General features: G+C 32.7%; 3 protein-coding genes across 4 annotated transcripts; 1 reads left to right on the forward strand and 2 right to left on the reverse strand.

Annotated features, from left to right (window-relative positions):
- Positions 1–932: 932 nt before the first annotated feature.
- On the forward strand, positions 933–2,300 carry LOC125369199. Its single transcript, XM_048371082.1, has one exon. The coding sequence runs from the start codon at positions 1,617–1,619 to the stop codon at positions 2,091–2,093; it is 477 nt and encodes a 158-aa protein (XP_048227039.1). The 5' UTR covers positions 933–1,616; the 3' UTR covers positions 2,094–2,300.
- A 5,272-nt stretch (positions 2,301–7,572) lies between these two features.
- On the reverse strand, positions 7,573–11,123 carry LOC8288536 (MFP1 attachment factor 1). 2 transcript variants are annotated; one of them, XM_002510095.4, is made up of 2 exons: positions 10,498–11,123; positions 7,573–7,771 (listed from the first exon to the last, which is right to left on the reverse strand). In XM_002510095.4, the coding sequence occupies exon 1, from the start codon at positions 11,046–11,048 to the stop codon at positions 10,527–10,529; it is 522 nt and encodes a 173-aa protein (XP_002510141.1). In that variant the 5' UTR covers positions 11,049–11,123; the 3' UTR covers positions 7,573–7,771; positions 10,498–10,526. The 2 variants fall into 2 exon arrangements, with proteins under 2 accessions (XP_002510141.1, XP_048227350.1); XM_048371393.1 differs by lacking the exon at positions 7,573–7,771 and adding an exon at positions 8,337–8,501.
- Positions 11,124–16,316: 5,193 nt separating this feature from the next.
- On the reverse strand, positions 16,317–19,498 carry LOC8288535 (cytochrome P450 81Q32). The gene is made up of 2 exons (XM_002510094.3): positions 17,533–19,498; positions 16,317–17,374 (listed from the first exon to the last, which is right to left on the reverse strand). Exons 1-2 carry the CDS (start codon positions 18,445–18,447, stop codon positions 16,763–16,765), a joined length of 1,527 nt encoding a protein of 508 aa, XP_002510140.2. The 5' UTR covers positions 18,448–19,498; the 3' UTR covers positions 16,317–16,762.
- Between the last annotated feature and the right edge of the window lie 1,212 nt (positions 19,499–20,710).

Below are 20,710 nucleotides of genomic sequence, written 5' to 3' on the forward strand. Positions count from 1 at the left end.
CTCCGTACCTCTAATCTAATTTATGATCTCTTTAAATCTGAATAATTAAATTTAGTGATAAGAATGATTTTACTTTATTATATATTTTTTTTTCACAAGAAACGGGTAAATTGAGCCAAATCACATCCGAATTATTAAGTAATACCAGTCTTTATGTCTCAAATAAATAAACAAGGTATAAATTGTTTATTAATCAAATCATTCTAATTAAAGGCTATTTTCATTTAATTTCCATTTTTTTTTCTTTTATTTTTAAATAGCCAGGCGTACTTCCACAACCATTTTATGCAGGGCCACAACTAATTTTAATGAAATGATAATTTTTCTGTTCTTCTTCTTCAATTAGTCGTGCTAGCAAAATGGCAGTGGAGACAGGCCTTGCCTTTATGAATTATGACTTCTCAAAGAGATTATCGTATCAGTTAATTGTCATATCGGGCATATGTATGAACTACATAATGAGACTATTTGAACATGGCATATATCCGAACCGACAATTGAAGATGCGCGCACCGCCTTGCCTAATAGAGTTATGCACATATATAGCAAAAGGCTTGATTAATTAAGGAATGGCATAAAATCTTTTGCAAAACCAGAATGCAGCAGCTTGAACTGAAACCTGCAAATTGTGTAGATATCAGTATATCAGCAAGAAAGCTAGATCGAATCCACAAAGTCGGTCTATCGCATTTATTCTAAGAGCATTGTTTTGAAAAGGGAAAGTTGAAAACATATACTAAGCAGATTCTCAAGATCCTTCGTTTGAAAATAGGTTCTTCTATCTCAAATGTGTGTGTGTGTGTGTGTGTATAAACATATCCACATACCATATATGATACATTATCTTTTGAAAAGTGCAATAGCGACAGCTAATAAATCTTTTGAGCTTTTAGCAGTAAGAGGTAAAACCGGCCAGACAGTACGTTAGAATGCGAGCTAGCTAGATTTATGCTGTTTATTTTGTTTTCTTTTTCTCTCTTTTTATCTGTTGTTTGAAAATTTCAGAGCCAACGCATGCACATAACGTACAATTAGTATCCTTTTTGTGTCCGTCCCCCACCACCCATCCACCGGCTTGCACTCGGACAGAGGATGACAGTTTAACTAAAAAACCTTTTTCTCTTATAAAAGAACAAAGATAAGCCTTTTGACATGGACACGTGGTATTACCACAAAATCCACAATTGTAACCAGTGGTGGTGCTTAATTTTTCTTTTTTTTTTTTTTTTGTTCAAGGTTCTTTATTTTTCAAGAAAAAAGAACACCGCGTCAGACAGATGTACACACTCGGTTTGGGTCATACAAACCGTGTGAGAAACCACGTAAACAAATGAAAAAAAAAAAAAAACATTTCTTTTAAAACTAACTACTGAACTTTCTTGGCGTAGATTTTCTTGGTCATGACTTACGTAATATTTGCATAGCAAAGTACTTGGAGACTGTACAAAGTCAAATTGAAACAGCAAACAATTGCTTTTTCAAATTAAAAAACCTCATTTCTCTAAACAAGTTCTCAACTGCGAATTTTGTCTCACAAGGAAACTACATACACACACAGATGGCCATGGAAAAAAGATAATAATAATATATAAGATGCCAAGTCAAATTATCTTGTAATGGACCCTACCTTTAAACAACAGCCCTTAACCAACAAGACCCTTGTGTATAAATATGCATATCTTACCAGCATAGCAAAGGCCATCACCACCAACCCTCTCACAATCAAGCTAGCCTTCTGTCTCCGGATAATAATATTCAAAACCCAAGTTCCAGATACATATATATTATTAGACATGGCAATGGTGACTGAAGGATGCTCAACTGCAACATCAATGAAGCGTATTTTCTCTGTGTTCGCTCTATTTATATTGGTTTTGTCAACACAGATGATCAGTGTTGTCCACTGCAGAGCTCTTCGTTCGACGACTACTACTGTAATCGCAGATAATTGCCAGCAGGCGAATGGAGCTGAATCAGCTTCTGGTGTAGCTTCATTTTCTGTTTCCTCCAACAATGCAAGCACTGCCTCTTCTGTGAGAAGCCTGATGTATCAATTGGCTTCTGGACCCAGCAAGAAAGGCCCCGGCCATTAACTAGCTACGATTTTGGACAAACTGGATCAATTTTTTCCCTCTGTATGTTCATTTAGCCACAGTAGAGCTGTGAATTTTTTTTTTTTTGCCTTTTTTCTTCTTTTTTTCTTTTTGCATCCTATATTGAAAGGATGAATCTCATAGATTGATACATATGTAATTTGTTAGTACATGTTACAGGAATTAATGACACACTTCTGAACGTAATCCAACAATAGTTTTATGCTTTGAGCATGTATACTTCAAATTGATTAAGAACATTTTTCAAATAAGTAACTAATGCGAATAGTTTAGTTGATTTCTTCTTGATCTCATCTACGAACAGCAGTTCAATATGTTCAATGGAATCGGCCATAAGCAGATTCTGTTTCTTTTTCTTAGAGTAATAATGCAATTAAAAAATTGAGCATAGCCAAAATAAGGATCATGAGGACATAGACAGAAATTCCATCGCCATTTAAGTTTGACTAACTTGTAGCAGAAGATAGAGTGCGTTTGTTTTCTATATTTATAAATAAGCATATGGAAATTAAGAAAAATGATAAAACATGCATATATTATCTATTCCATGAATTCCAATTACAACACTCAAAAAAGATTAGCCTCGCACCCTAACTACATCTGCACTCCCTCCATGCACCTTTTTTTTTTATTATTATTTATCTTCACTCACAGGGGTGGAACTAAAAAGAACTAACAGGTTAACGATAAAAAATTGAATCAAATTCATAACTACGTAAATTAGTATCCTGCTATATTTAAATTTCGTTAATTATTAATGTATTAATTTTGCATATATAATACAGAAATATTCAATTTTTTTTCTAATAAGTATACAAAAATTATGAATTTTATATATTATTTCAATAGTTGAAGGAGTGGATTGTTTCTTATTTTCAATGGGTTAATATATAACAAATATATATGCAGTATACGTGTTTACTTACCCGTATTGCGAGGCAAAACCTATGATACTATGGTGAAATTGGAGTTAATACTAATCTATAGTCAAGAATTTTCCTAATACAAAAAGGAGAGCTGTTTACCCAGCTATCTTCAATATATATAGCCAATAAATGTGGGCAATGGTGGGCCTAACTTTCAATTTTTTTAAAAAAAAATTTCCTTATAATTTCTTCACAATTTTAGTTATATATATATATATATATATATATATATATATATATCTTTGTTCGTATAGATTTATATATAATGAAAAAAACTAGTTGTGGCCCCTTGGATTAGATTTGTAGCTCCATCACTGAATGTGGGTTTGGTTCCGGTATGTATTTGGAAATGCTAATGGAACAGCAGATCCAAAGAATTAATAGGCAAGTGTCGGATATTAGCACGCAGCATATGAATCTGACTGAGACAGTAAATGACAACTAACCTAATTTTAATTAGCGACTCTTTCATTGTCCCTTTTGTGGCCAAGTTAAATTTCCCATTCATGCTATTGGTCAAATATCACCTAATTTTTCATCATCCTATATCATCTATCTTTTTCTTTTATATTCCTTTTTTCTTTTTCCTTTTACGTTTCTGCTTAAGAAATGATTACGATAATGGAAGATTAGTACACCAAATATAGATTTGGATGACTATACCATGCAGGCAGCTGGTGTTGAATTCAAAAAAATGGGAAACCTTTTAAAGCAGCAATGATTTCACCATCACCTACTCTAATTTTCTGGTCAAAGATAACTGGGGCAGAATACTACACATGAAAGTCATGCATAAGGGCCCTAGGGTTAGAAACATTGGTGTGATTCAGCTGCATGAGTTGACTTCTCAACGTGGCACAGAATTATCCTCGGCCTCTCATCTTTCCCATAATCAATCAGCTGTCCATTCTTATTCCAGGTCTATTAATGAAAAGGGTCTATCGTAGTTCCTGAGACAAGAATCAGTACAGCCACAATTGCCTTGTCCATATTGATATCTGTTATTAGTTCAATGAGATGCATCGGGAAAAATACAAAGTGGCTCATTTTACAAGTTCGAAAAACGTTTGCAGTTGTTTCTCATGCTATTTTTGTTGACCATGAAAGTAAAATTGGAATTGATCAGGAGACAATCTGAATTGATAGGCATGTGTTTATAGAATTGTTTTCTTCTAATTAGTTTCGAGGTGACATGTGATGGCAGCCATTCAATTCAAGAGACTATCTAGCTATACCATCTTTAGCCTTAAATTCTTCCGTACATGAAACGTGCAATTGGTCAATGAATAGCTTTGATTGGTGATCCGTGCGCAGCAAACACACTATAGAGAAGGGAAATTGTAGCAGCAATTAGTTTGCATTGAATAATACTGTCAAACCTGGTAAAAGAATTAGCCTTGGTTTCTCATGTGAAATTATAGACCACACTTCCTCGTTTATGGGTTCATTTTGTCAATGATAGACTATCCCAACTCTAACAAACAATTCAAACTTGAAACTGTCTCTACTCCATTAGCAGAGCGGCAGGCTCCTTTAGACGGTAAAAAGGCTGTTAAAGACAAGTTCTCGGGCAGTTAATGAACAGACTTTGTAAATAAAATAATTATGGTCATAAAAAGAATAAAAACGTTTGCTAAATGACCACAGCAACCAAACAAATTAAGAATCAAAATAACAGATTTTCGACATTATGCAATTATATTATTGAGAAGTCTTGATCCCTTACAATAATAGCCTCGGAAATATGATTACATGAAGCATTTTATGTTCAGATTTCAAGGTACAAATGATAAAAAATATATATATTAGAAAATGTTTAAATATAAACAATAATAAATTATTTAATTTCCCTCTCTATAAGCATTAATTAATTTTCGTTTTTTCTCTATTTTAAATATAAAACAGTTTACAATATAATACTGAATAAAATAACACGCACCTTACCTCTCCATATTAAAAAAGGAAATTCATTTTTAATTTTGAATTTGAAAATTAAAATTATTATTTTCATTTTATGGAATTTTTAGAATAAATATTTTAATACATTAAGAATTCTGCCAAGTAAAATGCTTGAAAAGATGGCACGAGACATGTGCAAGGATCATCGTGCACCGTGCAAAGTCGTAAGCAATTAGAATGATTGCGTGACAGGCCAAGAGACAACATAAAGCGGCGATTGTGGAAAAAGAAACAAGTGTCAATATCACGGTTTTGTAAGTAAATAAAGAAGAATACAAAGTGAGATTGCATTTGATCGGAACATTGTCTGAATAATTTGCAGACGGAGAATATTTTATTATCTTATACTTTAAGTTGCATACACATAATATTTATATTATTTATTTTTTCAGAAGTGTTCTATATAGCTGATTAACTATTATTTATAATTTACAGTTAGTTTCATATAAATATTTACTATTGATACCAGTATGAAAATATTATTATATTAATAAAAATGTATCAAATATTATTAAAATTCGTAATGACATAAAAACCTTGTAAATCCACTGTTTATAATTTGTCTTTTGACAAAGAAATAAAGAAATGGTAATGACGATAATAAGAGATTGCGCTTGTACAATTGCAAAAGAAATTAGAAGTTCTAATAAATATTGTTGGTATGGTATTAAAATATATATTTAAAAAGAACACTAGAGTTGAAATCTCACTACGCTCAATCCCCTGACTTGGTAACAGCAAGTTGGTGTACATAACAGAATACAAGTGGATCCTTGATTTCCCCTTTTTTAAAAATTCCTCAGCTAATAAACAAAACCAAGGCAATATCACCATTGTTGCTGGTCTGATTCATAGGGCTAGAAGGTGTTGGGATAAGGAGAAGTTATGTTTGATTATGAATCTAGATTGCAAAAGTTGAATTGATTGCCCTAAAAAATCTTAAGAAAGATGACTCTCTAATCTGGCATTTCTCACATACTGGTAAATACAGTGTTAAGTCTAGCTATAAGGAACCCCTTAAAGCTCAAGAGAACAATGCAGTGCTAAATACTATAGTTGCTAATTGATGCCAGGACTGGAATTTAATTAGGAAACTTTGAATCTCTCCAAAGGTAAATCTTTTCTACGGAGAGCCTGTAATAATACATTATCAATTCAGGCAACCTTACTAAAAGAAAATATATTGATGAATATCTGTGTAAGTTATGTGGGTAAGAATCTAAAACAGTGATTCATATGGTCACTCCTCATGATCATGCACCTGCATCTTGATTTGGATGTAGTCTAGGCATCAGATAGGGCTGAAGATAACAATAAGAATTTCTTTGATTGGTGGAAAGATCTGCTAAACTTCCTGGAAGTTCGGGGGCTGCAAAAATCAGGTTAAATTTGCCGCTTTATTGTGCTGACAAATTTGGAAGAACCTTAATAAAGTTGTATTCAGAGGTGAGCAAGCTGATCCCTAAAGGTATCTACCATTGCTCGTAAGGAAGCCGAATCAGATGAACCCTTCTGGGGTGAATCAGAAGGCACATGTTAGCATTGGGGCAAACCAAAATAAGGATGGATAAAGGTCAACGTGGATGCTTTGTTCAGGAAGGATACAAAGCAAGTTTGATTTGCAGAAATGCTGAAGGACATGTGGTGTCTGGCAGTGTGAGAAGCTACAAATGCCGTTTCCCTTTGCTGGCCGAGGCCTACGTCCTCAGGGATGCTGTCAGGATGGCTTCGATCATGAAATGGGATAAAGCCATATGCGAGTCAAACTCCTCAATCAGTGAACGAACCACAAAGAAAAATATTTGTGGGAAATCAGCATGATTAATTATGAAATCAAGTCCCTTATTAAAGATATTGATTCCTGTAGGCTGTAGGCATAAGCATGTTAATAGTATATGTAAGATTGCTGACTGGATTAGAACCCCCTTCCTTGTGGGTATAATCCCGGTTGGTATCCTATAGGCTTGAAAAATAAACGAATTACCCCTAAGGAGCTGCTATTTCTTCTTCAAGTGGATTGTAATCCTCATCAGTTAACGGAATAAATATTTCATTAGTGGAGAAATATATAATATGTGAAATTTCATGCGGACCTTCTCAAATTCCCGATATATCAAACGAAAGTATCACATCACAGCCTCTGTTCCATTTAAGTATATTTGATGCATTGTGGGAGTTATTAAAATGTTTACTTTTAATACTAATACAAGAATAAAAAAATGTTTATAACTAAATGGGTACACACTTCTGCTTCGCCTCTGTCGTTGCCTACAGCCTGAGATGGATATAGATATCGAAGAAGCCTACCCCCAACCCGCCCATTCCCTTTCCTACAAAGTACAACCTAAACCGGGCTGCATCTGTTTTACTGATTCAGGGCCTAGGAATAGTTTGAAAGAGTGCTCCGAGCGTTAGTTTGCTGCAGAATCCAGGGAGCACAAAGAACAATAATATGATTATGTAATATAGAATCTGGATGGAGCAGATCAAGGGTGAGCTACAATAACCATCACCAAGTCAGGCTTCGGCTGAAATAGCTCCAAGAAAACATCGGAGTTTGCTCCACAAGGAAATAAATCTTTAAACGATAGGCTTTCATTTAGCATCAAATAATGTGAAGTAAAAGATATGGTCAATCTTGGTTGAAAATCTAAACGTCCAATAATTACTCCATAATATTTTCATATTATAAATTAAAGAAAAAAGACGAGAGAGATTCCAATCAAAAGTGTCGTTCCATAGCCTCAGGACTTTCCTCCTTCCTTTTTTACTCTGAAAACCAAATATTAAATAGTCGAGATTACAACATATAGGACCATAAATTTAAAACTAAGTATATGTTGGAAGTTATAAAATTGCGGAACTACTTTGCCAGGATTATCCTACAATAACTAAATCCCACACCGACTGGGAGTGGATTGCCACTCGAAGCTCTTACAGCAGTTGACAGAGTCGTAAAACATACATTCAACACAAAAATGCCGATTGCAATGGTTTAGTAACAAAACAGATCCATACTTCCTCACTGTTCCCTCAAAGTTCAATATAATCAGTTTGAGGTTTTGCTGATTTACGTATCTAGATGCACAATACAAATGGCAAACATATTCTACAAATCACAGTATAAACAATATTCAAATTAAAATGATGCACAAGTTAACTTTGTTAGATAGCTCATCCAGAAGAACCACAACTGTATTCCCGGAGTCACAAACAAGTAAAAACAACAATTGCACCCATCATACACCAGTAACAGCATACCATATTATGAAGTTCATCAGTCCATAACAAGAATCTTCACATATAATGAGATCCAGCCATTTACCAGAGTTAAAAGGAATGCACAAAATGCTACTTTTGTACTGATCAAAATTGGAGGAAGAGAAGTTTCTGTTGCACTGCCGAAAAGCAAATGCCATGTTCATATGAAAGGTGTCCATTACATTGTAAAGATTAAAATTTTTGTGCAACCTAAAGACATCAGTGACTTCGCATCTCCCATCTAAATTAGAAGCAGGGAGAGAGCAAAAATGAGATGCAGAAATCAAATTGAGAAAAATATTAAAGGTTTAGTGAGAGATGGAGAGGAAAATGAAGCCTTGAGAAGCAAGTTCAAAATTAATGTTCAATCTATGACTAAACTCGTTTAAAGACATGAAAAACCCATAAGCCTATCAGGGGCAGGGCATAAAATATAATGTCACATAATTTCATACAACTGCACGTGAAAGAACAAATGTAGATCAGCATCAGATGATAGATATTAGATAAACACATAATGAACAAGCAGAACAAGAAAAAGGAAGCAATTAGTGATTAGACTTGAGTAAAAACGATAGTGCTAAGGAAAAAGAGAAAAAGTAAAAGAAGTGTTATGTTATACATGCTAACTACTTTAGTGAGAGAACCGTCAATACTGACTAAGAAAAATATAACAAAGGTCGGGCAAAATTTGCTATGGAACTTATCTAGAAGAGGTAGATTGGATTGTCAACATACGCATAGCAATCATGTCTCCACCACATGCAGAATTACCCTCAATAAAATGATGGAAGTTAATGGTTAAACTGTGTTGAAACAATATTTTGAATGACTAGTCCTCACAGGGGCAATACTAGAAACTGCAGCAAGTAGAATCCAGTTTTAGCCAACCAATGATGTATCCATTTACACTAAATAAACAACTCTTTTCTATAGTTTCACAGGTTAGGCACAAACCCTTACACCCTGCAGGAAGGTTCAGGGTTACGTTCCACATTTCAAGCCTGGATGCTAGACATTAGAGAAATAGGGTCTGAAGTGCCAGAACAAGTAGATTATATATTAGAATGGACGCCACTCCATGTTTGTTGCAAACATATAGGCTATACATTAACGTTCCACAGAAATTGCATATTATGTAAGCAAGCAATGGCACAAATGGCAGTACCATGCCATCCACTCAGAAGGAAAGGAAATAGCTTTGTTTTGGTAATCGTGCTGACCAACTTAGACACTGGCAAGGAAATACCTTTCTTTTGTGAAGTACTGAAATATTAGTACTTAACATAAGTCCAGTATGCGTCTGATGCAAGTGGGGTCGTTTATCTAGTAGTTAATCACCAATGATGGATTCAAAAAGACTAGTGAGAGCAACAAATAATGCACATGCACAAAGAGTTGATATATACATCAAAAGAAGAACATAACATGAATATTTGAGGAAACATTTTCAAAAATAAAATTTTATTCTCTTTATACTTCTTGATGCAAGCATAATGATGTGTTACAATCTAGCTGGAAAGGATAATATTAGGCAGGTTCAATTTTATGCTTTATCTCTAAGTGATTTAAGACAAAGAAAGCTAATCTGCTCGAACAATTTATGAGGCCAGTTTAAATCCATATTAAACATGTATATTAGATGTTTCTGACAGTAAATTGTTGATAAAAAGTGCTCAAGGCTCAATTTCCACGGTCCCAGAGTACCCTCATTATTTCCTTGCTACCTCCAATTCTACTCCTAATTCATTAATTGCTCAGGATTAAATCTCAATGGTTCCAGAGTACCCTACCTCTAATTCTACTCCAGTAATATTTCACTACTTGTTCAATTACTTGATTTTTTTTTTTTTATCAAGTTCAACTTCTCATGTAGTTAAAAATGAGAAAATTCCTATGAAAAAAATACTGATGCTCAATTTTTAATCGAGACCTAATCATAAAGGAGTTAACAGCAAAAAGGAATTTTTTAAAAAGAGAGAGAATAATTACATAGGCTTAAATAATATCCTAATGGATACTAATACTACAGGGAATACATGTAACCAATTCGTATATGTGTTTGCACAAAGTAAATTCAGAATGACCATTTAAAACGGCAAAGAAAAAAAATCTATATATTATAATGATACACAATTTTTATCATCATAATATAATCATAAGAAGAAAACCATAATTTAGTACAAACAGATCTCATAAAAATAAACACCAAAAAGAGAAAAATCCTAAAAACATACCAATATGCAGCTAAAAAGCCCTAACAAGATCAAGCCTCTGCCGGCACGGAACTCGGAACTTCCTCGCCAGACACCTCCGTCTGCGACGCCGCATCAGGAGTCGTGGTCTCCGACACGCCATTACTGACAGCAGAGTCCAGCCTGGACCGAGCCTTAACAGTGTCTAACATGCGCCTACTGATCTCCTTAGAATACAGCTGTAAGATCTCAAGTCCATCGTCCTCGGCGGAGGTAGCGGTGTTGGCCACGCCGAAAGCCTCATCCTCAATTCGGCGAGCAGCGGATTCCGCCTCGTCGTGGGAAATTGTGCCGTAGCGTTTAGAAAGGACGGAAGGAGAAGATAGGGTTTCGATTAGGCGCGTGATGACTGCATCGCGCGTGCGTTGAGTTGGTGGCCAAATGCTGAGGGAAATACCGCTGGTGCTTAGCTTTTTTGGTGGTTCTTGTTGCTGTTGCTGTGGTTGTGGATGCGATTCTGTTGGGACTGTGTCTTGATTGATGGTGCTCTCACCGTCGGAGTCTGTCATCTTGGCGACGGCCGTGGGTGTCATTGTTTTCGATGTTAGGAGGAAAGGAGTCCTCTTGAGTGTCTTAAAAATGAGTTGAACTATGGGCTCACTTATAAGTGCGCGAGTAATAATGACTCTGTACCTTAGATCTAAGGGTAAATTACTATTTCTCGCTGAGGTTAAATCAAATTTACCATCTCACCCTTGCTGTAAAGAATTCTGATAGGGAGAAGGTGCAAATAAGCCCTTAACGTTTGGAGTGAGGAGCAGATAAGTCCCTAATCTTTTTTTTAGCACAAACAAATATGTAAAAATGTTTTTACTGTATTCTAAGCCCCCTAATCAAACGGAAATTCTTTTTGAAATAAACTATGTTTAACACACTGAGAAAGGAGAATAAACAGTATATTTTATTTAATAATTATAAACTTTAATATATTTAATTTTATTATTAAAATAAAAAATTAAAATCAAAACGCATCCCTTTTTTCAAGTACACCTACCATCACAACTGTAGAATTCATTCCATCACAGCCCATCTTTTTCTTTGACCACATCAACCAAGAATTTATTTACAAAAGAATACAAATTTTAAATTGACATTTCAGAGTGAAATCGAGATCGAGATTGTGCCGATGATGAAGGTAGCAGTGCTGTCTTTTCGCGATCCAACCTTTGGCATTCTTCCAACTGATCTTTTCTTCCTTCTTTAGCTTCTTTATCCAGTTCCACTTCTCTTCTTGTAAATTCCCTTACTCTAATGCTTTTTTGTTGACAAAATGAAATTTTAAGGATGTGGCACAAATTGTCAATTTAGAATTATTGATTTAAAGTGTGTTTACTTTAATCTTATTGATGTTTACTTTTGGGTATTTGAAATATCTAGATTAATAATGAGAAAGAAATGAAAATTGAGATAGTAAATCTTAGGTGTTTGATTTTTCAAAGAAATTAAGCACATGGTTGGGCTGTTGATTACTTTGATTATGATAATGGTTGGGCTGAAATGTTGCTCACTAGGTAAAACCTCCTGTTGGATTCTTAAAATGTTGAAGTTGTTGTATTTTTGGATGTTGGCCATGTTGCTATTGATGGTGCAGTGAGGAATCATGAAGTTGTAACGGTAGCTGCAGTTCATGATCTTTTCTATAGTAGTGGAGATCTTTTATTGCTTGAAGCTCTCAGTTGTGGTGGTAGTGGATTATAGGCGGTGGAGGTGATGGCTTTTTAATTTTTTCATTTAAAAAAAATTAAAATTGCAGATTTCTTAAAATTAAAAATTAAAATTGATTTTAACAATGTTTGTTGGATGACATTATTTACAATTGAGTCTCTGTTTATTTAAGAGACTTAGAATATTGTAAAAATATTTTTATATGTTTATTTGCACTAAAAAATAGATTAGAGGCTTATCCGCTTCTTGTTCCAAACGTTAAGAACTTATTTATACCTCTTCATATTCTGATACGATATCTTAATGTATATTTTCAATGTATATCAAATGAATAAATAATTAATATATTTATTAATTTTATATAATATAATATCTATAATCATTTAATATTAAATTTGGTTAAAAAATTAATAAAAGATTAGGTAATTATTATTTAATTATCCGAACTATGAGCTTCATATCAGTTTTAGATTTTTATTTTATCAACTAAAAACTAAATCGGTTATTGTACTACTACGACTAATCAAAAAGTTGATCCCCGATGAACAATTAATCATTAAGTGGCAATACAAAAATCTATTAACGTACTTGGCAATAGATTAAAATATATTATATAGTAATAAGTATACAAAAATATATAGATATTATTTTTAATCAGTTACTTGAAATAGAAGTTAACTCTAAAATTAAAACTGGATAATTAAAATTAAAAGAATATAAAATTTAAATCTAAATCATCATTAGTTAATTAAAAAATATAATTTTCAATCAATTTTATTTTAAAAATTAGTTATTTATTCAAAACGAATAAATACATCTTTTCAACATAGCAATCAAATTAGTTAATGTTTGAGATTTATATTTGTTAGCTAATGAAAAGAAAAAGAAAAAAGACAAAATCCTCCTTTAATTTCACTCGTTTTACTATTAGTATTTTATTCTTTTTTAAGTTACAAATAAAAAGAGTGAAACTCAAAGTTTTAAAAAATTGCTCAAATTTGATAAATACACTTCCGATGGGGCTAAGCTTGTGAATGCTTTATCATTAGTGTTTTGATTGCTTATCTATATAGCAATTTCTTTTACATCCTAATAAGTTCATATTATATATATATAATTAAGAAATTTTAGTAATTTATTAGTATGTTTTATATATATAATATGTAGAAATATGTATTTATCACATCACTTTAGTCTTAATGTCTAATTTCAAGTGATAATGACTAAGGAGAAAAAATATGAGCCAAAAATACATAAATGAGTTTTAATTGGACTGCGCCTGTAAAAGATTCGGAACAAAGACACGCGAGCTATCAATGTTGTGAGCCTAGCCGAATTTATCAAGGCTCACAAAAAGGAAAATTAATTAGTTATAATGTAACTAAGGATGATTATCTTTTAAATCGTTTATTTTATTTAGAATAGTTAAATGAAAGAATTTTTAGATTTCGAAGGAACTTTAATTTTTTATTTTTTATTTTTTATTTCTTTCTATTTAATCACAATGATCATTGGATTAAGTATGTGAGGCTAAATTCTATAAGTATTTAGTTTGTCTTTTTTACTTTTGCATGAACCTTATTTATTATGAGTTTAATGAATGATTTTTTTACCTTCATACCTATATTAATTTCATCTATTATTATTTATTGAGTATCATATTAATTTAATAGTAATATTTGTTATGAAAATCTTTAGGTTAAAAGTATTAAAAATATTATCTTTATTTTAATCTATGTTGGTTTAAGAAACCCAGATTACATCATTAGTTTGAGTGAGTTAGGGAAATGGATATCACTATCTCATTCATTAGATTTAGACTTAAAGAAAAATAAGAGAACTACTAAGTGTAAACTAGACTAAATGTTGTTTTACCATATAATTTACATTAATCATTCATTTGTATATTTATTTTATGGTTTGTTGAATTTCTTTTATAACTTTAAAGCTATTTTTAGACATTGACTTAGAATTTTTAGATTTATTTCTTGTATTTTTATGTGACAATTAATCTTTATAGTATATACTTTATAATTCCTTACGATATCGATCTCGTAATAAACTTATCCATACTAACATTTAGTTCATACGTTTGCAAGTACTAACTTAGAGACATCACGTCCACCTTTCCTTTACTCTAATGTTTGTCAATTTTATTATAATAATTTTTTTTTAAATCTTATTACATGCATTTGGTAGAAAAGGCAAATCCGAACCGTTAAAATGGGTGGATTGGTCATTTACAATCAGCAGCGGCTGACGGTGAAAGTTTGAATAGAGCGACTTTAGGTTATCAACGTAAAATATAAGGGTATTTCATATCATTCTACTAACAGTAAGGGCGAGATTGTAATTTTAGCATAACTCCATTTAATCTCGTTGAAATTCTTGGCCGTTATAAATTATAATCTATTTCTGCTTCTTTGTATTGAAATTTCTCACTTGTATTCTGGTTGAGATAATTATTTAGTACTTTAATATTAATTTTTAAATTTAATAACTATAATGAATATATTTTAAGAAATAAATAAATAAATAAATAATTACATTATATTATAAAATTTTATTACCTAATTGAATTACTTAAATTTACATTTAAATCATATAAATATTAATATATTTAGAAATATAATTTTTGAAAAAGTATTAAAAGTATTATATTATTTAAATTTATTTTACTTGTTTTTGTTAATATATTGACTGATACAAAACATACATCTTCTATATTATTTACATCTAAAAGACTATAAATTTTTATTGATATAAGTGAATAGAGAAATTCAAATGTAAGAGCTATTTATTTTTATAAGTGAAATCAGTAATTATTTTTATTTTATATTTTTAATCTTGTTTTTAGAAAGATATTTAATTTTTTTTGACATGCTTTCAATGGTTAATTTTATTTTTTTTCGTGTTTTGTTTTTCATTTTGCCTCTAATTGCAAAATGAGATTGCTCTATACTATCAGAAGGCCGTTCGTAACTTAGAAGAAATGTAATGTCCGGTCATTGTACAATTGGATTTCTACGAGTCGCACTCAATTATTTCCTAAACTTGGTGGTGTCACATCAATCTTTGGCGGAGCAAAGTAGAGACAAAAGGTAAGAAAAGAAAAGCAATACATTGAAATGGACCGCATAGCTTCATGCAGCACTTATTTTGTCTATATAACAATTTTTTATTTTATTTTTATGCAAGGCAAACACAAGCTCAGGAGTTCAGGCAGATCGATAAATCCATAGCTTAATGCTTATAACACAAATACTTAATTTCTCTAATTGCTTACTTTAGCATTAGAGGCTTTGCTGGACTCTTAAGTCCCAGCTCACTGCGACATGTTCTCTGTTTTTGTAGGAGGATTCAATCCACAAAAGGACTCATTTGTTCTACGCTATTATTTTGAGAATCATCATTTGTCGCCATTTATGGGAAAAATGAAATCTGTTTTTATTTGATTGATTTCCAGAAAGTATAAAATACCCTAATTGTTAATCCTGTAACCTTTACGAAGACAACTATTGACACGTCAATGCCTCCACATGACCCTCTCATCATTCGGACACTAGGGTCCTGTCCGGCTGCTCGAAGCCATTAAGTCATATGTTACCTGTATTTCCGGTAAGAAAACTGTGAAACGAGATCACCCAGGCTTATGTTCCAACATTTTCTGATAAACCATGCAACTAGTGTCTAAATAGGATATATTCTAAAATATCAGGGGTTACTCGAGTGAAACTTGTGCATGCATTTTCATATAGACCTCCAAGCAAGATTCTAATACCTTGATGTCTAATACTCAGAAAGATGTGGAAATGTGACGAAGGTTGCAACAATCTCGTATGAGGAAAAACCTATTGTGGAATAGTTGCAATAAGCATAGGCGTTTGCCCACTAAAAGAGAGGATTATTGGCAAAGATAAAATCATTTTTATTGAAGCATTCTTCACCCAAGGCTGGGGATGATATGATGAGCCCCTTGCGGCAAACGAATGACAGGATAGCATACTGGTTTGATAAGTTTCGCAGTGTTCAATGTATTGGTTTTTTCATGAGATGCGGATACGGTGGGAAGTTTCTGCATCTGATTCTTTTCAAACAGATAAAGAAAGAATAGTTAAAGGGAAAAGAGAAGGGTGTAAAACCATGAATGACGATCCATATCGAACTTGGAAGTGTCATAACTGTGCATCCTTTTCTCAGAAGAGAGAAGTCCTCTCGTACTTTTATGTGAGAGTATCACAACTAACATCTAACAACTAGCCTAAAGTTACATAAGTAGACGTGGTATTAAAATATGGTCCTGGTACTCTGCGTCCTTGCAGATGATGTTTGTCCAAGACTCATCTGCTCCACACTTCTGCGATTTCTGTAAAATCCTTACTGAGTAGGCATTTTGTATAGTGAGTATTTACCTACATAATTATATTTATACAGACTCTCATTCTTGACTTACCTCTACTATATATTTTTACTTAATAATATCTGCTATAGTTAATTTGTACATAGACATACTTGATTTTACTGTCAACATATAAGAAAGAAAAAAAGAAAAAGAAAAGTAAACAAACACTTCAAGATCAAGCTATGATAAGATTGCACTGATCATTGACTCACGTATTTTGCACATTGCCTCTAGAGGCTGAACCTTAGGCATAGTGAGTCCAGGCCCTTCTAACATGTCAATTTCTTCTTCAGTAATCCTCTCCCAGTCAAAGCATTGAATCAGGGCAGCTAATGCTAATCCCACCACTCTATTAGCAAGTCCAGCTCCAGGGCAACTCCTCCTTCCCAAACCAAATGGAACCAACAGACATGTCTCATACTTAATGCCTTCAAATCTTTCAGGTCTAAAACTATTAGGATCTTCCCATATCTTAGGATCTCTATGCAAGGCCCAGGCATTGACAGATAAGACGGTGCCTTGCGGTATATCAAACCCTCCAATTTTGCAGTCATCAGATGATTTATGCGGTACTAGGAGTGGTGCAGCTGGAAACAAGCGAAGGGTCTCATTGATTATGCAATGGAGATACTGTAGCTTTGGGAGATCTTGCTCATCTACCAAACGATCCTGACCAACATGGATGTCCAATTCGGCTCTGGCCTTGGTTAGAGCTTTAGGATGGTTGAGCAAGAGTGACATAGCCCACTCTATTGTAACTGCCGATGTGTCTGTTCCTGCAGTGAGCATTGCCTACAAAAAGAAAAAAGGAATCATTGTAAGAAGTCCGATGAGCTCTGTTTTTGTGCTATTGGAAACTCTTGCAGCTGCAGTTACAAGTTCAGAACCCAACTAAAAGCCCTTTCTTTTAAAATCACTATAAAAAGTTTAAGAAAGAGCCGGAGAAATACCATTATAAGGCCTTTGATAATTTCATCCGAGTAGTATTCTGGTTGGAACTCTTGTAAAGACAGTACAACATCAATCATTGTCTTGCAGCTTTTGTCTTCTAGACAAGAACCCCTTTTATGCCGGTGCTCATCAATCAAACGCTGAAATAATAAATCCATATTTTTCCGAGCTGACACCAACCTCTTCTCAATTCCACGATAATCTAGCCATCGTATAAGTGGAAAGAAGTCCCCAAGGTTTGCGGCACCACTTAGAACAAACGTCTCCCTTATCACATCATGAAATTGCGTGGCCTCTTCAACATCTTTCACTTCAGAACCAAAATATCGCTTTCCTGCAACCATCCTCATAATGATGTTAAAAGATAGTCCTACTAACCTGGATTTCATCTCCACTTTTGCGGAAACCTGACCTGCACTCTGAAACAGATTCTTAACTAGCATTCTGACTTCTTCTTGCCTAATCCCATGAAACATGTTGAGGCGGTTTGTCGACAATATTTCGACTGTAGCGAGGCGGCGTAGATTGCGCCAGAGATCGCCATAGTTAGCAGCCCCAATTGTGGTGTAGTCATAATGGAGATACTTACCAGCCTGACGACGAGGCCTATCTGCTAAGACAATATCATTTTTAGTGAAGCATTCTTCAACTAGAGAAGGTGATGATATGATTATTACAGGCTGGGAACCAAACGAGAGAAAGATGATTGGACCATACTTGTTTGATAGATCTTGTAAAGATCGGTGGACGGGTTCTTTCATGAGATGAAGGTGTCCGATTATAGGAAGTTTAGGCGGGCTTGGTGGCAGATTTCTGTATGTTGTTCTTTTGGACCAAAAATGCCTTGAAAGGAGTAGAATGACAAATGTTGTGAAAAGAATGCATACCCATGTTTCCTCCATTGATGAAAACATAATAATTCTATGGAGAGCTTGAGATATAATATACAAACAGAGGTAAGGTAGATTATTTTCTTACGCAACTTCCTAATATCTGTCGTTGAAAGTGAATATATGAAAATATCGCATGAAGGATTCAAAGAATTTTAGTAAAAAAGTAAATAAGTTGATTCGGATTGGTCCAAAACTTTCTTTACGTGGAAAGATAATACATTAAGAAATTGCAACTTGCCCATTTAACAACAATAATAAAAAAGTAAAAGTAAACAAATATAAGAAAAACAAATATGTTAACTTGATAAGCATGTCATTGATCTCTCTCTTAATCTGGACAGCTAAAGGAAATTAAAAAAAAAAAAAAAAACTTTACATTTTCAAATGATGGCAAGATAAAATGAAAATCATCACAAACTAAGTATGACAACATTGTTTACCAAGTCCTAATTTCTCAAAAGTTTTGTTTGTATTGATCTGATTATCCATTTTCTTGTTAATATTCTATTGGAGAAAAGCCAACTTGAACGTTGAATATATAGTATATCAATATATGTATATATATATATTAATTTTAATCAAAGATAATAACAATAATTACATAATGTCAGGATAATAATTGAGTTAATAAAAAATTCTTTGATATACACAAAGAAGAGTAGAAATTAATTCCGAGATAAAAAAAATAAAAGAAAAAACAGGCCTGAGTGTTCTTAACAAAAGAGACGGTAAAACATTAATATTTAATAATATTGGGACCTTCCTTTGCAGCTCACGAGTAATAAAGGAGAAAATACATAGGGCAGGTGGCCGACATTCTGACTGCAGATGGTGGACGGGAAGATCTACGAGCAGCAATCACAATTCTTCCTCGTACAAGTAGATTATGCATTCTCTGTTTTTCTTCTGTTACTGCATTCTTTCTGGTTAAAGTGTATTGACTCCGACAATTTATCCTTTTTTCTTAAGAACTCTCTTCTTCTTCTTTTTTTTTTTTTTTTTTTACTTCTTCTATTTCATATTTATAAATACTTTTTCAAATAATTTTTTTAATTATTTATTCTTTTATACATTCAATGTAATATTAATTTTTTCTTTATTATTTTATTCTTATGTTAATATTGTCTACAATTAATTTTACAAAATTTTATAAGTTTATGAAAGAGTGTAAAAATCTTAAAAATAGCAATCTCATTTAATTAATTTTTTACAATTAAATATATTAAATATTTTTTAACTCAAATAAAATACGTCAATTAATATGAAATGGAAGAAGTAATAAATTATAATTTTAATCTATAAGTTAGAACTATGTTAAGCCAAAGTATTCTTAATTGTTAGAGGTATTTTTCTTTTGCTCATAATGGTGTTTGATGGAATACTTTAAACAAAAAAATTACAGTTTCTTAGATTATGTCATATATTATCTAGTTAGCGTAATTAATGGAAGATTTGAGTTTTCGATGTTTGTTCTTGAAAATTCAGATAGGATTTTATAGAAATTGATTTTATATCAGCAATTGCCTGCTATGCTCACCTGTTAATCAGGTTACTTGATTTGATAAAGACAATTATATTTCTAAATCCTAGTTGAAAGTTACATAGCACTGTTTCTTAAAAGGAGTGCTAAGCATTTCTTTTTTCTTCATTATTTTTTTTTTATATTCTTTTATAATAAAAAGTGTATCATATTTTACAGCTAATATAATAATTGTAAAACCCTAAATTTAAAATAGTTCTTTCTTGAGGTCTTCATAAGTTTAATATTGCCAAAGAAAAAAAAAAAAAAAAGCACATTCAGGTTGTCCCATTTTTTTCTCCAAAATGATTGAAGCTGGGCAGCATTAGGTAGTTGAATTGGGGATCTTTTTTTCTTTTTAGAGGTTTGGTTAACTACTGATAAATTGGACGATGCAAAATCCAGATATATTGAAAAAGGAAAAAGGAACCAAGACCTAGTTATTGAAAACCGATTAAGCAAGCAGGGTAAATGTTTAATTGGCGCTTGGAGAGCAAAGAGCAGTGAACTCGAAGTCTTTTTAGCTTCTTTAATGATAATACTTCTGAATTTATAAATTATACCTAGATTCAAATTAAAGTGTTTCTTTTCTTAAATTTTCGGTTCATTATATTTTTTGGTTATGATTACGCTAAGAATTTCATTTTATAGAAAAATTAGTCGGAGATGAACTTATAAGATACTAATATGAGAATTTATGGGTTTTGTTTGTCTATTTCAATAGTGTTTAGTAGTCAAGAAGGTTATGGAAAGTAAAAAGAAAGT

Source organism: Ricinus communis, chromosome 2, assembly GCF_019578655.1.
Source record: "Ricinus communis isolate WT05 ecotype wild-type chromosome 2, ASM1957865v1, whole genome shotgun sequence".
In the NCBI taxonomy this organism is placed as follows: Eukaryota; Viridiplantae; Streptophyta; class Magnoliopsida; order Malpighiales; family Euphorbiaceae; genus Ricinus; species Ricinus communis.

Excerpts from the sequence above, each read along its gene's own strand:
- LOC125369199 (XM_048371082.1), top strand. The coding sequence starts at position 1,617 with ATGGACCCTACCTTTAAACAACAGCCCTTAACCAACAAGACCCTTGTG.
- LOC8288536 (XM_002510095.4), bottom strand. The coding sequence starts at position 11,048 with ATGACACCCACGGCCGTCGCCAAGATGACAGACTCCGACGGTGAGAGC.
- LOC8288535 (XM_002510094.3), bottom strand. The coding sequence starts at position 18,447 with ATGTTTTCATCAATGGAGGAAACATGGGTATGCATTCTTTTCACAACA. Across the intron at positions 17,375-17,532 it reads TTATCAAAGGCCTTATAATG|GCAATGCTCACTGCAGGAAC; the intron begins GTATTTCTCCGG and ends TTCTTTTTGTAG.